This window comes from Orcinus orca, chromosome 3 (assembly GCF_937001465.1).
Source record: "Orcinus orca chromosome 3, mOrcOrc1.1, whole genome shotgun sequence".
NCBI lineage: Eukaryota > Metazoa > Chordata > Mammalia > Artiodactyla > Delphinidae > Orcinus > Orcinus orca.
The window spans coordinates 173,659,110-173,677,391 of NC_064561.1; the positions used below are offsets into that span (position 1 = coordinate 173,659,110).

At 38.6% G+C, this 18,282-nt stretch overlaps 1 protein-coding gene across 1 annotated transcript in view; it reads left to right on the forward strand.

Annotated features, from left to right (window-relative positions):
* Positions 1-18,282, forward strand: part of DNAH5 (dynein axonemal heavy chain 5) — a 376,240-nt gene that overhangs the window by 354,640 nt on the left and 3,318 nt on the right. Inside the window, exons 74-80 of the mRNA XM_033436578.2 lie at positions 1,059-1,278; positions 2,912-3,117; positions 3,759-3,962; positions 5,726-5,941; positions 7,643-7,855; positions 10,256-10,408; positions 10,827-11,058. Of these exons, the coding sequence (XP_033292469.2) occupies positions 1,059-1,278; positions 2,912-3,117; positions 3,759-3,962; positions 5,726-5,941; positions 7,643-7,855; positions 10,256-10,408; positions 10,827-11,058 (1,444 nt within the window). The remainder of the gene's footprint in view (positions 1-1,058; positions 1,279-2,911; positions 3,118-3,758; positions 3,963-5,725; positions 5,942-7,642; positions 7,856-10,255; positions 10,409-10,826; positions 11,059-18,282) is intronic.

Consider the following 18,282-nt stretch of genomic DNA (forward strand, 5'->3'; position numbering starts at 1 on the left):
GTCAAGGAAACAACTCGAGGTTATGATCTGGGTATGGTAGATGATTTTGGCAAAAGATGTTCTATAGATTAGGTATTGAATAAATTATTATTTCATGACCTAAATTTTTGCCTGTGTTGCTTTATACAAGAATCTTCTTATGATCATAGAATAATTTATACAAGAGATATGGCTTTTTATTTTCTGAGGCTCTTGCTGTTAGAGTGGTCAGATTCCCCAGAGAAGGTTCTTCCTTATTCTAGAGGGTATATACCTTGCTGCCTGTATTCTGGGAACTCAGTGGGAGAAGGAAGGTAATAGGTCTCCAAATTCAATAGGTAAGCTTTCTTTTACCTGTTTTCAGTGAGGTTCCTATACTCTTAACAGGCTGCTCTCTTCCACTGCAAACCCTGTCTGTTTTGCCTTCTAAAGAAAATCAACTTTCCACCTTCCATTAAGGAAACATGTCGGGGGTCTGGACTTTCAATCTTCTTGTATTAGTCCATCGTCTTCCCCCACTTCCAGAAGGACCTTCGTCACCTCTTCTTGAGTGTTTTGGGAGTTATATGCTATAAATCAGTTTACGTCTCAGCTCTCCCCGAACAGTCAGTTTAGGGTTCAGCTTTCTTGAGTCTGTTTTCAGTGTTAGTGACATTGTCTTCACCTTCACTATCTTTGTCCTTCAGAGTTCATACCTTTAAACAAGTCCCTTCGTTGTACTTTTCGTGGAATTTGGGGAGGCAGCTGAGCTAAGTGACGGTTTTCAGTCAAACATCTTTACTTGGAAGTGCCGTTATCTCTTTTTATGTTTCACTTTGGTGATGCTCATGACCCCCACTATATATTATTACTCCAGGTGGCATACTAGTATACTGTGAGACACATACATGGAATAAGAAGAAATGTAACCTATCCCAGTTCAACATGATCATATCCTTAGATTTGACCTAGAGTACTTTAAAGGGGTTAGCGTGCTTTTCTATTAAATTTTAATTACTTAATTTCTAAAGAACATACTAATTTAAATCCCTGGGTGAAACACAAAATCGACTAATTTCCATGTACTGTTGTTGATGCAGGGAGGATGGGCACTTTTGCAGAACTGCCATCTGGGACTCGATTTCATGGATGAGCTAATGGACATAATTATAGAAACCGAGATTGTACATGATGCTTTCCGCCTGTGGATGACGACCGAGGCTCATAAACAGTTTCCCATTACCCTCCTTCAGATGTCCATTAAATTTGCCAATGAGCCCCCCCAGGGACTCCGGGCAGGACTGAAAAGAACATATGGTGGTGAGTCGAGGAATACTTCCAAGTTTACGGGAGTTCTTGTGCTTAAATTGTTTTCTTAAAGAAATTATGAAAAATGAATTAGCTAGGATTAGTTATAGGAAGTGGTGCTATGACTTAACATGATGGTGAAGGGATAGCCCACTCTGTCCTGCTCCATGTGGAATATCCGCTGGCCGTGTTATGGTGTCAGAGCTCAGGTTTCCACCTTATATTTTTGCTATTTCCCCACTATTGCTCTACTTTGGCCTATGCTATTCTCTGCTAGACACTTGCCTTTCTAAGTTAACATCTAAAATGGATAATGTCATTTATGGTCTTCGTGCTCCATACCTAACGTAGGGCAGTAGCCTCCTGCAAGAGGAGAGGCTGAGTCACAATTATGGTCTCTACTTTCATTGCATGAAGTTGTGTGTCAGGATGTCAGAATGTGAGCTAAGTTAGAAATCCGACAATGGCCACCAAACCAGACCAAAATGCCCCTCCTATCACAACTGGAGCTGAGATTACTCTCTGTTCATTTGCTCCTTCTGTGTCATAGCTTCCTGTCTGAGGCTCATGGTCACAGAAAGAGTACGGACTTGGAGTTAGAAATCCTGGCTCTGATACTGCCTGAACAAATGCTTTGTTCTCTTGGGCGCTAATCACTCAAACAACCTTTCAGTTTTCTTGTGCCTAAAATAGTGATAATAAAAACTATCCAGGACAATTGGAGTAAATTTAATTTAAAATAGTGTATTTAATAATAATCATCAAGATAATAATTATTACATAGCCATCTGAAAAATCTACAAAGAAATTTTTTTGGAGCTGTCAACAAGTCTCAAATTTTTGCCAATAAAATAGATGTGGAAGGATGATGTCAGTAAAAAAAGATTTCAAGTGAAAAAATTATAATTATATATGCAATATAATATGTACATATATAGGAATCATAATTATTTTGGGGGAGTATACTCAGGTTGCAATGGGCTTCTTTTTTATTTTATTATTATATTTTATTCTTTTTAATTGAGATATTGCTGTACAATATTATATGTTATGGGTGTGTAATAGAGTGATTCACAATTTTTAAAGACTCTACTCCATTTATAAAATATTGCCTATATTCCCCATGTTGTACAATATATCCTTACAGCTTATTTTATATCTAATAGTTCGTACTTTTCAGTAGCAATGGGCTTCTATATACACGATTTTAATTAATATTAAATTGTTAAAAGAGTATATAGAAGCCATAGCAACCTGTGTACATGCCCCTAGTAGTAGTAGTAGTAGTAGTAATAGGTATTATTAGTAGTAGTAGTTGTAGTAATAGCAGCAATATTTATTTTACTGCCACTATTCTTCCGTCTCCGTTTTATCCCTGCATTATCTTGTTAGGTTGGCCAAGAACTTGATCCATGTTAGCAAGCCCCCAACCGCCTCAAATCTCTGTGCATCTTTTTCAGAGAGGAATGCCCTCTGGGTACCCAAAAGTTAAATGATAATTGTCATATGAATATGGTAAGAGTAATTCAAGATAAGTGAAGTTTAATATCAGGAATTTACAAAAATAATTAATAGATTATAAAAGTAGTAGAAAGTAAAGATGTTTTAGAGATGATATAGTTTTTCACCTAACTGACCGCAACAGGTGTGAGCCAAGACCTGCTGGACGTGAGCGCTGTAGCCCAGTGGAAGCCCATGCTGTATGCCGTGGCTTTCCTGCACTCCACCGTCCAGGAGAGGCGCAAGTTCGGCCCCCTGGGGTGGAACATACCCTACGAATTTAACCAAGCCGACTTTAATGCCACGGTGCAGTTCATCCAAAACCACTTAGACGACATGGATCTCAAAAAGGTACTGTGCACACACTGCTTCGTGCCCCCGGTGACTGTGGACTTGGGTCCTTGAACTAACGTGACCGCCCAGCCTTGGCGTTAATCCTGTAAGAGTGATGATTTTCTGTGCTGGCAAAGTCATTCTCTTTAAGTCATAGCAGCTTGGGTCACACTAGCCTCTTGATTTTAGGGAAAAAAAGGAACAAATTTTGATTATGTTTTTACTTCTCAAAGACAAGTTGACATTACAAGTAAGACAACGTAACGGGGTCTGTTGGAGGGAGGGGGGAATGGGTGAAGAAGTGTGTTTTTTAAAATCCTAAAACATGAAAAATTTAGAGTCTGGATTACTTTTGGAGTGTGTGCTTTTTAAAGAACAGCCTCTATATTCTCAAAAAATAAACAATTTTTTTTCTATTGAAATCAAAGTATAGAAACATGAATGCACCAAGAGAATCTATCTCAGGTCATGATCACGAGCTTTGAGTTACCCCTCACGTCTGCCTATTTAACTTTCTTTCTGCACTTTTCGCATTACTGAGGAGTGAATAAATGAATGAGTAAATGACATTGATGACAATGATTACATGGGTGTTACTTGGCAGGGAAAATGGGGGTGAGACAATAGTCAGTCCACAATCATTCTATAAATTTTCCCAGGGCGTCTCCTGGACCACCGTACGCTACATGATAGGAGAGATTCAGTACGGAGGCAGAGTCACTGATGACTATGACAAGAGATTGTTGAACACACTTACTAAGGTTTGGTTCGGTGAAAATATGTTTGGACCGGATTTTAGCTTTTACCAAGGATATAATATTCCAAAATGCAGCACGGTGGAGAACTATCTTCAATATATTCAGGTTTGTCATCTTCAAAATTTTTTGTATAGAGCAAGTATCTATAGCAAGTTGACTTTTTTGATATTTATTTGTACTGTATGTACTTCTTTGAAAATAAATTTTAATGGTGATTCATACTGAACATGGAAGGTTCCAAGATGCTGTCTTCATATGTTTATATTCACCTAATGATTAAACTGTTTATATTTGTTCTGAGGGTGTGTTTTATGTGAATTCCCTTCTTTCCTCCCCTTTTAATGCCCCATGAGGAATATTCTTTGGAGAGGCGATAGACTGGGCAGATTTAGAACCAGGGAACCTACACAAATCCCCTGGAGCTCTCTACCCAAAGGCAGCCTCTAGACTCAATCTGTTCTGTTTCAATCCACTTGCATTATCCCGTGACATCTGTTCCTTAATCCTGGCTGGATGGACAGCTTATGAGTATGTTCAGGAACGCACTCTGTAGAAGAGCTTCCTCTAAGACTGGGTTTCTCAGCCTCGGCTCCGTTGACATTCAGGGCTGGATACTTCCTTGAGTGGGGGACTGACCTGTATAGAAGGGTTAGCAGCATCCCTCGCCTCTACCCACTAGATGTCAGTTTCACTTTCTACCCAGTTGTGACAACCTACCATGTCTCCAGACACTGCCAAATGTCCCTGGCGGGGGCAAAATCACCTCCAACTGAGAAGGCCTGCTCTAAGTAGGAATAGGATTTTGACAGGAGATTTGGGAAAAAATATGATTTGTCCTTCCAGGTAACTACATTTTCTGTCTCAATACCTTGAATTCATTAGATCATCATTTAGTGATCTCTTTTGCCTCTAAGATTTATCTCAGGATAAACAAAGTAAAGCACAACAGCCTGCCAAGTGCTAAATTTATCAGTATATTTAGAGGTTCGTGATATATAAGTGTGATGAGTTTATCATATATCACCACCCCTACACTTTTATTAATTCAAATCTACAAATATATGTGTCTTAACTGTACTATATGTGCTTTAAATCATTAGCACTGAATAGGAGAATGCCTATGAAGGTATAAATTTAGGTATACCTGCACGTTATATTTATTTACATACGCCTCATTTCACAATGAATTTGAGGTAGCTCATAAAAAGGCATTACGTAAAAAGGAATAAAATAATGGACTAGAAGGGAGGGAAACCATGAATAAAGGTAAGGATACAATTCGCACATAAAATTATACATCAAATTGTAGGTAAATTTTCTTTTTTTCAAGTAGCTGGCGGAGTATTTACCTGCTAGTTTTGCTTCTCATTTGCTGTCTGTTTTTCTCTGTAACTTTGTTGCTCTTTCAGTATTTCTCATTTTTCTTAGTCTCTGTCCTTCTCCTTGGGAAAGTACATTTCCCACCTCTGGTCTTATTGGGCCATAATTTCTAAAACTGTCATTTTTAGTAACAGTTATACACCATTTATTTAAACAATTGGTTTGAATTAGACGAGACCTTCAAAAAACAAAATACCAATCCATAGTTCCCTTTCCATCTTACAAATATATTATAAAACAAGATAGTGTCTTTTTGATTGAATTTGCTTGAAGTGCAGATATTAAAGAACCATGAGCCAATTATGTTGATTGTTTTTCAAGACAACTTTTGATTCTTCCCTGGAAAAATTGTTGAGGTTGCAGCCTGCCATGAATAAGACATATCATGAAAGTGCTTATCCTAATAAAAACGTACTTATTTGCTAAGACAGTGTAATTTAACTGGTACTTGTGTCAGCAGCTCTGTGCTTACGGTCTGTGTTGTTCAGAGCTTGCCCACCTACGACAGCCCTGAGGTGTTCTGGCTGCACCCCAATGCCGACATCACCTACCAGAGCAAGCTGGCCAAGGACGTGCTGGACACCATTCTGGGCATCCAGCCCAAGGATAGCTCGGGTGGAGGGGATGAGACCCGAGAGGTGGTGGTGGCCCGGCTGGCTGATGACATGCTAGAGAAGCTGCCCCCAGACTATGGTCCATTTGAAGTGAGTTGATGGCATCCTGACAAAACGTCAGCTGTGGATGTGTCTGGTTGGTTGGGGGAGTGAGGACGAAGGGAGGAGGGCAAAAAATAATTTTTCTGAAATTAAAAAAATCATTTAAAAAACTTGCTTCTTGAAGAACCAGAAAAAGAAGTGTTTGAATTTATAAATGTAATCATCTCAAACGAGAAATAATAAAGAAACCTGATGAGAACGTTAATCTTCATAATTAAATTACAAGTGTGGACCGATGGATTAGGATTGCTTTTCTAAAATGTTCCCTGGAGGCACTGCACATTGTCATTTGTTCAGAGGAAAAAAAATGTATTCTTAGAGTAAAGCATTGATTATTTAGAAAAATGTTGTGTAATTCAGGCCTTCTTAATTTCAGGGAGTCTATAGTTATATCGTTAACTCCGCAGCTTCTTCATCTCATGGGTTTGGAAAATTGATTTGTCTTTTTAATACGCAAGTAACTTCTAAGCAAAATTGATGATTGTGAAAGTTAATTTTTTTTGACATTTTAGCAATTATTGTGAAAAGGTTTACCCTGATAACATGTTTAAGTCTTTGAGAAAAGCAAAAGTAAGTGGCTTACTTTCCATGCAGTTTTTTTTTTTTTTTTTGGCTGTACCCCACGGCATGCGGGATCTTAGTTCCCCAGCCAGGGACTGAACCCATGCCCTCTGCAGCGGAAGCACTGAGTCTTAACGACTGGACCACCAGGGAAGTCCCATCCATGTAGTCTTAAGAGATGACCTGGACTAACCTTGTGACATTTTTGTCACAAGACCACCGTGTTTCTTTATATATTGCCCTTTCCACCTGGTTTTCAGAAGGAAGTCTGCAGCATTTTGTTACTTGAGCAACCTATTATTTTCCATGAAGCAGGCCATTTCGGGTGCTAGTACTGCAGTCTGAACTCAAGGAACTGTTACCAAGGGACTCATTTCCCTTGGAAGAATCTCTGATCACTTGCTCGGAAAAAATCAATACTGCTACCAGCTTTTGTAAGCACCTTTCATTATAGTGTCAGGAAAGCGGTCATTCATGTCTAACAGTGGTTGAAATATTTATAAAGCAATAAAAATGCCTTAAAAATATAATAATAATTACATAAATAAACATGGTAAGTATGGGGTTTAGAAGAGACAACTTCCTTTTGCTAAATTTGCTTAGGATAAAGCAACTCAACGTGGCATGATATCTGATCCACAAAAGACTCTGAATAAATACTTGTAAGACAGAAATGAATGGGTGGGTGGATGGATAGATGCTTTGGTGGAAAAAACAGAAAGCTTTTAAAACAGAAGTCTCGTGTTTTGAGGCAGCCTTAAGAATTGTTGTGTATGTGTACACATCTGCTTGCGTGTGTCCATGTGTGTATTCGCAAGTCTTGGAGTGGCAGTCGTGAATATTTCCCAATAAGTGCAGTTGCTGTTTGGAAGGCTACATGTTTGTGGACATGGTTTGTATATTCTGTGAATTTATGGAGGCCTGTCTTCTCCCACATAGGATGAAAAATCAGCTGGTCATTTAACAGACGTTTCTTCTTTATTTCTTCTTTGTTTTCTGGCAGTAAAAAAAAAAAGCTTACTGTTTATGGAACTGTAAAATTTGGGGCCCTTTCAGAAGCCCTAGGGTACCAGTTACATAACGTTAGTAGCTGTCTACTTTTTCACGTGCTGGGTGTCTCCACGGCAGGTAAAGGAGAGGCTGCAAAAGATGGGGCCATTCCAGCCGATGAACATTTTCCTCAGGCAGGAGATAGACAGAATGCAAAGGGTACTCACCCTAGTCCGAAGCACCCTGACTGAGCTAAAACTTGCCATTGATGGTACCATCATCATGAGTGAAAATCTACAAGATGCACTGAATTGCATGTTCGATGCCAGAATTCCTGCTCGGTGGAAAAAAGTACGTTTAGCTCAGCTCTTATTCTGCCTAATCACTTTATTGTTGTGAATAGTTGTAATTGGCCAGTGAAAAGCACATAAGAATAATGTACTTAAGAGTGTTCTTTTGCTTAGGGACTAATCTCCTTAGAGCCCTGTAGTTTTGGATTGTGGGTAGGGAAGGAAATAATTTAGCATCTCCCACATCTCAGGTTCTCTGCTAGGCAATTTATATGCACTGTTTCATTTAAATCTTGCAATTTATTACCCTTAGTTTACAGATGAGGAACTTGAGGTTGGGCAGGCGGTGTTAAATCTTTTCCCAGATCACACACCTTAGAAGTCTAAGAATCAGAATGTAAACCCAAGCTCATGGATTTCAAAGCTCGTGATGTTAGTCTTATAGAAGGGAAGGTTCCTAGACACACGCAGGTATCAAAAGTCACACCAAAGAGACACATTTTTCCTTGCTTCGTCTGTAAATATGTGAGTACGTATCTCTCAAGATAACAAGATAATAATTTAACAGTGTGCTTATTATGTATTGTTAATTGTGCTAAATGACAGGTGTGGGTTTTTTAAATTTTATTGAAGTATCATTGGTTTGTAATGTTGTGTTAATTTGTGCTGCACAGCAAAGGGACTGAGTTATACATATATATTCTGTTTCATATTCTTTTCTACTATGGTTGATCACAATCTATTGAATATAGTTCTCTGTGCTCTACAGTAGGACCTGTTGTTTATCCATTCTACATATAACAGTTTGTATGATAGATGTGGTTTTAAGAAATTTTTTTTTACTTGGAAGAGTAAAATGAGTACCTGAGTGTCTCTGTAGAGGTGTTTGCTGATCATGGCTCTGAAGATGCTGAGGGTCCAGGGGAAGGACTTGGGAGGCAGGAGGGTGGGGTTATCCAGGGAGGGCAACTTATAGAGACGATATTGGGTCCTGGGGTGACTGGAACCTTCTGAAGGATACTCAGGTAAATGGGATGGTGAGACAGGATGGGGTTAGAACTGAGAGTCTCTCAGAAGAGATTCACTTAGTGCTGAGACTCTGATATCTCACCCAGGGCTTTGGCAGATTCCAAGGCAGTGGGTCCCAAAGGCAGTATATGGTAACTGGGGAGTGTTCTACCGTCTTCTCCATCTTATTTGGTGAACCACCATCCATCCCTCCAGTCACGCAGTCTAGAAACTCAGAATCAGCTTTGACCAGACTCCTTTCTCTCCTCACCTTCAAAAAATTCATTGCCAAGGCCAGAGGCACTCTTCTCATTGCCAATGACACAGGAAGAACCTCTGCGGTCACTGGCCCTTGCAGGCTCCTTTTCCACTAAACAGCTCGCCCAGCTTGGTCAGCACCTGCAGGCTCTGTAACAGGGATCCTTGCCTGGAGACATCCCCTTATTAATGAGTCCCTGTGCCCTCAGATCCAATGTCATATAAACACACCTCTTTCAGTTAACACATCTATAAAGATGTGATAGAATGAGTTACCTCATTTTTAAATTAAAATCATTTTATACAGGTTTTTATTCTACTTATTATCAGTCTTTGGGAATCTCACTGTCTCTTGAAAAATAGGCATATCAATTCTTAAGATACTTGAAATTCAAGTAGTTTATCTATCCAGGTTGATCACTACATTTATTCACACATAAAATATTGCAGTTACAGTAAAATGTTATAAAATATGATTTGGAGATCCCTTCTAGTGTGGCTGCTGATAACGTTACTGACATTTCCATGCCAATTGTAGTAATAGGAGTTCCACATGTGAATTCAGGCAGAACGTTACAGGCAATGAATGCAATTAATTTGTGGTAAAGAGACCTGTGTTTCCATTTCTACCCCTTCCTCAGAGGAAATAAAAGTGCAGTCTAAGGGACAAAAACTTCAGAGAATAACTGTTGTTTGCCTCATAAAAAATGATAAGTGGAGAAAGGCTTCTATGATTTATCATTCACAAAATATATTTTAAAGTGCTGATAAGGCCATGAGCACATTTATATAAATAGAAATCTTATTTTATAATGTATCTACTGAAAATGTAGCCTAAGGAAAAATAGTTGAAACCTGTTAAATTTAATTCAATTAATTGCTTTATGGCAAAATTGGTCATGACTATATTTGTATGTGGAAGGAGATTCTACTGAAAACAGATGTCTTGAACAGTGTGCTGAACTGGACTGACCTGAAATCCATGTGATGACTAGCTGATTCTATCATATATCATTAAGGAGGAAGAATAATTTGAAAACTTAAATGTCATAACCCATGGAAAATTTATGTCTTAGGGACTTCTAAATTCTAAGAGTGTAATTGTTATTTCACCACTGTTTTCTTCTGTGAACGTAGCCAGTTACACGGCAGAATTAAACCTATATTAATTCATGGTTTAATGTATGCATTTCAGGAATCTTGGGTTTCAAGTACGTTGGGTTTCTGGTTTACTGAGCTTATTGAAAGAAACTGCCAGTTTACCTCTTGGGTTTTCAATGACCGGCCCCACTGCTTCTGGATGACAGGTTTTTTTAACCCCCAAGGATTTTTAACTGCAATGCGACAGGTAATAGCCCTGATTTTCACTTGTGTTATTATAATTTTCCTCTACCAGGCTTTCTTCTTTCATTATGGTTTTAAAGAGTAGAATAAGACAGAGAATGATTGTCTCTTTTTGACACCAGCAGTTACTTTGTCCTGAACATAAATCCCGCTTGTTCTCAGGCTGCTAGCTGGGATTTCAAAATATTTGTTATTGTTATATTTGATTTGATTTGCTATTTCTTTTAAAGTACAAGGGGTTAAATTAGGACATGGGTATTGCTTATAAGAGAATCTTTTAGAACTCTTTAAATACTATCCTACCTTCTTTGAATCTGGATAAGTTGGGGCTACACTGTCATCACGATAATGCTCTTTATATTAAGACAAACCTCTAGTTGCTGATTTCATTCATCCTTTGCTTTTGCTCTTGCCCTGAGTAGGAAATAACTCGGGCCAATGAAGGTTGGGCTCTGGACAATATGGTGCTCTGCAACGAAGTCACCAAGTGGATGAAGGATGACATTTCTGCCCCTCCCACAGAGGGCATCTACGTCTACGGCTTGTATCTTGAAGGTGCTGGCTGGGACAAGAGGAACATGAAACTCATCGAGTCCAAACCGAAAGTGCTCTTCGAGTTAATGCCTGTGATAAGAATTTATGCCGAAAACAACAGTAAGTTGTCTTGTGCATTGAGGGATGGCTGGTATTATTAGGTTGGATGATGTTATAAACACAGGATATCGTCATTTTTGTTATCATGGGTTAAGGATTATACTATGTTATCAAGTGGCTTCACACTCACACCTGTGTTTAATGAGTACGACTGACTGCTGAACTCTTTCTTGAACGCTCCTGGGAGGCAATGGTTCTAGATAGTTCTTGCCTATCTAATAAAGTAGATAAAGTAGCATTAGCTAATGAGATAAGAAACAGGTGTTTGGAATAGTAAATAAGTGGTGAGAAAGGAGGGTGAGATAACAGTGGGATGAAATAGTTAGGGGCTGGATCTTAGGGGCAGTTGGGCCTGGATGGGCTTGGAAGGATAGATGGGGCTTGGATGATGAGGTAAGTAGTGGAAAGAAGGCTTTCCAGGCAGGACTGCACAGGGCTACGGGAGGTGGTGTCTCCACCAGCTTGGAGATTTAAGCCAGGTTGTGAAATCCAGTTTGAATTCAGGGACATTCAACTTAATCCAGTAGCTAAGGGTAAAACGCTGGGTTCACATATCAGCCTATGAATGTGATAACACTTCTATGAAACACACATGTCAAAGAAGAATACTTTGACAAAGTTATCAAAGCTCTGTTTGACAAGGCTAAAAACACCTAGACTATTTCCCATTGTTGGCTTGATGTTTTCTAGAGGTTTTTGATGTTGCATTGCACTCAGCTAACATCTCCTCAGCAGTAACCACCGTTCACCATATGAGGAGATTCCCTGTTCTTTTTATTTTTTAAAAAAATTATTTATTTTCCTTTTTAAATAAAAATTGCATATATTTAAGGTGTGTAACATGATGATTTGATATACATATACATAGTGAGATGATCACTATTAAGCCATAAACTCAAGAGGTAGCCAGGATAGTGGCTCCCAAGGAAGTACTAATTTTACAACAGAAGCACAAAAGATTTTTCTTTAAACAAGCAAGGGATAAAACAATCTCTCTTTAAAAGAGAGCTTTTAGTACCTCCATCCTTTAGATAAGTACTACGTTTGTAAATATATGTCAAGGGAAGAGAGTGTATAAACTTTGAGTATTTTTTAGGCGAATATTGATGTTTGCTGCATGACTAATTATACCAGCCACAAGCTTACCTGCAAGAGACAGAAAGATAATTATGAATCAGATCACACCCACAAGGGACTCACAGTCTGGTGAGGGAGCCTGATAAGTAAATAAATAATTTAAGTAGAATTTGACACATGTTATGATAGAGATGCTGTCAGGATGGTCAGGGAATCTAGAAGTAGAACATAGCTAGGCCTGGGAGGTTGGTGGAGACTGCTTCTGAGATGACTTTTGGAGGATAAGGGTGAGCATGAGAGGGCATTAGAGTTAGACTTTCCTTGGCAGAGGGAAAGAGCTTTGGCTCACTGGGTCATCCATTTACTATTTATCTGGTGTCGACCATCTGACACACACTGCTGTATTGCTGGGGATGCAGCAATGAGAAAAGGCCAAGCAGAATCCCCATTTGCAAGGAGCTCAGTCTCAAAGAGGGAAGGTAGCTGAAAAAAGAAGCAAATATAGTCAATCCTTGTTATGCAAGGATTCTGTATGATTTTGCCTACACTCTAAAATTTATCTGTGACCCCAGTGTCACTGCTTGTGGCACTTTCGCGGTCTTTCATGGACATGTACAAAGCAGTGAAACATTTGAGTTTCCTGACATGAGTGTTCCTAGTTGAGGTTGAACAAGCCTGTGCTCTACTTCTTGTTTCAGCTCAGACCGTAAACAAGTGTCCTTTCCATGGTCTATTTTGTGCTATGTTTTTCACATTTTTCTACTTTTCATTGTTGAAAATGGCCCCAGTGTGCAGTGCTGAAGTGTTGTCTAGTGTCCCTGAGAGCAAGAAGGCGGTGATGTGCCTTATGGAGAAAACATGTGTGTTAGACATGCTCTGATCAGGCATGAGTCATAGTGCTGTTGACCTTGAGTTCAATGTGAATGAATCAACAGTGTATATTAATAAGGTGACTTTAAACAGAAACACACATAAAACAAGGTTACGTATTGATGGGCTGATGGAAATGCTGTGACCAGAGGCTTGCAGGAACCTGACCCTGTATTTCCCCGAGCAGCCATCAGTAGTTCAGACTCCGTGAGATTTTAGATTCGTAAGTCCCAGGAATAACGAGGATCAAGTGTAAATGAACATACCACTTTCAGATAGTTCTTGTTTCTGTAAAGAACACATACACACGGTGTGTCAGGGAGTGAGAGAATTCAGGGGTTCAGGGAAGGCTTTGCTGAGGAGAGAACATTGAACATTGGACTAGAATCCATGGGGCAAAGGCAAGAGTGCAGAGGCAAGAGGTAGCAACGAATGTGCTGTGTTTGAGGAACAGAAAGACGGTGTGTGAAGGAAGGGGAGCCCATGAGGAGAGCTGAGCATCAGAAGAGAGACGTAGGGTACTCAGTATGCCTCCTGGTACAGGGTGTCGCTCATTATGCCCTCGCTGCATCTGAAATTATCCATGTGTCTGCCTGGGCTTCAGCAAACACACCGCCTGTGGCTTCATGTTCATTAATCCTTACGGTCATGTGACGTCCCAGGACAGTGATTGTTTTCTAGAAATAATAATCAATTACAGTCGTGTGAAGTCCCAGGACAGTGATTATTTTATAGAAATAATAATCAAATGTTCTTTTAGCCAAAAGTAATATTTTAGAAATTTTGTTGCATCTAGTCAACATTGTTGGAAAAATGTTGCCCTTATAAAGTGAAAGAAAAATCTTTCTCACATTCAGTTAGGTGTTACTTTATTTCTTGTGACTAAATTGTAGAAATCCATTGCCACATGACATTGAACATATCAGCAGCGTAGTAATAAAGAAATAAATTTATAATACAGGCAGTCCTTTATGATTTAAGAATACGTTGGGGTGGAAGGACTGTACTTACGCTGCTGGGCTTTAGTCTGTGGTGATGCTCGTTAGCTGTAGGGTTAGGGAGGAAATAAAAATAAGCAAAGGAAAAAGTGACTCACTAATTTCAAAGTACTAAGAAAAAAGTAAAGGAAAACTGTAATTATTCTTTTTTTGGCTTCAGTAGAAGTTGGTGGAAACTTTTTGCCAAATAGCTTTGTGGTTGAAGAGGTGTTTTGTTTGTGATAGAAAACTAACATTCCATTACTCTTTTCCTACTGTAAATCTAATTTTCAGTCCATTTTGATGACTAAATAGGGCTCTAATTGAGCTAAAGAGGTTTAACATCATTAATGGCTAGAGGACGCTCCAAAAGTGTAGTGTTTTAAAATTAAAATTCTTGTAATGGATTGTTTTTTATGTTAATAGGAAGGGCAATTTCAGTTTAAATAGTTCACCATTGAATTTTACATATAGGACTGGTTTATTTGTTTTTAAAAGGAAGTCTAGATATTTATTTCAAAGCTAAAAATTGAGTTTATCAATATATCAAAATTGAGCTATATATTGAGCTATATCCCCAAATGTTTGTTTTATTTATATTTCTTGTCACGGGAGAGTCACCCAAATAGTACGAAATACTCCAAGAGAGTAAAGCCACCCGTACCCACTCTAGATCCTCTGTTCTCAAAGGAAGTTGAAAAGAGGCAGCTACAGGAAATATGTGTCTCCTATAGAGAGAGAGTGATGCTTCTAATAATTTCGGTGCCGAAGCCCATGTGATGGGAAAGCAGTGGTTAGAATTTGGGGGAACAAAGCAAGACTTACATGTATCTCTGGTCACTAAGTAAGATGTGAAGAATCTCAGGGTCCCTGCAGCTAATGAGACTATTTCCTGCTAGAGGAACAGTGTTTCTAAGAACGCCCTAGGACTCACCCTGATCCAACACCATGCTGTTGTGGGCCTGGAGTGGGAATAGCCCCACACAGCGACCTGGAGCTGGAGACCTCCTAACTCCTGAGCCCCGCAACGTTTAATCCACTTTCAGTTTGTAAACCTGAACTCTGTTAAAGTCACGGGGAACCCGAGACTGGGCAATTTGTTTTAGTGAAAAGGTAAGTGTATATGTGCATGTGCGTGTGTGTGTGTGTGTGTGTGTGTGTGTGTGTGTACAGGGAGCGAGGGGAGAAATCTAACACATCTTGGGCATCTACTGCATTGCAAGCATTATACTATGCTAGGCATTCACATATATTAACTTATTTAGTCTTTACAACAACTCTGTAAGATGTATCATGACGATTTTGCAGATGGGAAAATGAAGGTTTAGAGATATTACATAATTTGCCTATGATTCCTGGCTACTAAACTGCTCTCAGAATCACATTTGTCTGTTGTGGGATGAATGCAGATCTCTGGGAATTCTTGTGGTAGTGTTCTACTTAAGACTGCATTTAGGGATGAAGCTTGAAAATAAAGGCTTAATTGGAAATGAGGACAGTTTCCTTGCATTTTGAAGTCATGTATTAATATTTCTCAGGTACCTGGTGAAGTAGACAGAGTAAAGCCCTCTGCCCTATGCAGGTGAGAGCTGTCACCCCCTGTGGCTCCTCTCCCCATGCTGAAGGTCACCTCCCTGCCCCATAGGGGGGCACATGTCCTCAGGTAAAAGGCAGTGAGCCAGGAGCCTGGATATTTGGCGTGCTTTCATGGCTTTATCACCTTAGCAGTTAGTCATGTAGCTTTGGAGGAGTCTCAGCTATGCCACAAGTTGAAGTCAGGTATCTAGTTATCTCTGGTCCACATTTACATATTTCTGCAAAGGTATGGAGACACATACGCATAGTACGTCACACTATTGCTGAGATTAAGAGCTTAGGCTCTGGATCCATTCTGGCCAGGTTTGACTCATCACCTACAGCTCTGCAACCTTGGATAAGTAACTCACCTCCTTATGTTCTTCCAGTCTTCTCATCTGTAAAATGGATTTAATCATGGTACCCATCTCACTGGGTTGTTGAGAGAATTAAACTGACAATGTCCAGCACATAATTAGCATACAATAGATAACAAAAAAAAATTATTATTATTAATATGATAACTCTCATGCTTGTTGAGGGATTAAAAGAAATAACACATGGAAGAGTGCACTGTTTAATAACCTAAATGTTATTAGCAAAAGAGGGACTAAATAAAGGAATGACATAAGGAATCTCTATGTAACTTGGTTATTCTGGATATTAGAAGGAATATATGATGCAATGATATACTTACATTTGGATGAAAAATGTAGGCTAGAGAGGGAAGTTATCGAGCTAGAAAATGAAATCTCCTCAAGGCGTTTTATTAAAACCTTTAGCACACTAAAGCACATAGCTCACCAGTTTAGATACCCTCTTCTCTCTTCTCCTTCTGGAGCCCCAAGGCTTTAAACATATTTAACTAATTTGTTCTACCTACTTAGCATGTTTATTTTTGTCTTCAAAGTTATTTGTCTAACCAGAGGTAACGGTTTCAAATCATCTCTTTATGTGCTTGTTTAGCATCTGTCAGCACTTTTGCCATGAAATTATATTTTCAGTGGTTTCTAATCCTGCTGCAGAAGGTTGCTGCATGCTGTGACTTGGTGTGGGCTCCTTCCCTTCTGAAGCAATTAAAAATAAATAAAATTGGATAAATATTTCAGAGAATTGCTTTTTTTTACTGCTTCTTGAAAAGAACGCTATTTTTTCCAATTCTATTTTTCTTTTGGGATTAAAACCCAAGTAATCAAATACTTCCCAAGGTGCAGTTATAATTATCACTTGATTCAAATGTAAAACTCCAAGGGCTTACATCAAGATTTATTAAATGATTGTTGGTCAAGTGTGCATCAAGAAGAACGATTAGTTAAATATTTGTTATATGTTCAGGTTTTAGGATTAAAGGGTTTAAATATATCAGTGTAGTTAGCATTAACTGCACTCCTCAAATTCACTGTCATTTATTTGTTTAATCAGATTTTTTTGTATGTTTGCCTAATTATTATCACTAATGACATTCTCATGGTAATTAAAAATTAGCATCTAGGCTTAAAATTAGGTGTTACATTAATTTAGATGGTTTCTAATAATTAATTTCATGGGATTAAGCAAATACATAATTTTAAAGTACTGTAAAATATCTGTGACTTTGTTTTATTTATTTATTTTTTTTTTCAGATCATCCTTATTATATCTTTTATTAAAGTTTTAAAGTATTTTCTATACACATCACTTGGTTAATTCCCTGATACTTTATGGTTTTGTCAAAATTAAAAAACTGTATCCTATTTTTTTTTTTTTTTTTTTTTGCGGTACGCGGGCCTCTCACTGTTGTGGCCTCTCCAGTTGCGGAGCACAGGCTTCGGACATGCAGGCTCAGCGGCCATGGCTCACGGGCCCAGCCGCTCCGCGGCGTGTGGGATCTTCCCGGACCGGGGCACGAACCCGTGTCCCCTGCCTCGGCAGGCAGACTCTCAACCACTGCGCCACCAGGGAAGCCCTGTATCCTATTTTTTATTAAAACTTTTAGTTGGCAGTTGCCAGCACAGGTTGATCTTGAATCCAGCAAGATCCTTACTAGTTGGTGAAGATTCTTAATTGTTCTAAAAGTTTGTTGATTTTGTTTTTCTATTATGATAGTTGATTCTCTGCTCTTCTAATTCTTACCAATTTTATTTATTTTTCTCTTCTTAATGTTCTTGATCAAAATTGTTTCTGAGCCTCAAGAAAATCCATGTAAAATTTCTCTAAGTATATTATATGCTATAAATTTTAATATAACCTTTACTAAGTTTAGGAAGTTCCTTTTTATTCCTGGTTTGCTCAGAATTTTTAATTATAAATTGTACTGAACTTTATTAAACGATTTTTTCTACATTGAGATAATCATATCTCCTATCTTAGTTGTGTAATGTGGTGAATTACATGGGTAGATTTTCTGACATTGAGCCATCTTTGTTTTGTATATTTAAATATTTTTTTCTTTATTTTTAAAAAATTAAATTAATTTATTTATTATACAACAGGTTCTTATTAGTTATCTATTTTATACATATTAGTGTATATATGTCATGACTATGTTTTAGAACAGCATTCCTCAACCTTTGTATTATTGACATTTTTGGTCCAGATAACTCTTGTTGTGAGGGGCTGTCTTGTGCATTATAGGATGTTAGCAGCATTCCTGGCCTCGACCTACTTGTTGCCAGTAGCACCTTCCCAGTTGTGATAACTAAAAATGTCTCTAGATATTGGCAAATGTCCCCTGCTAAATATCACA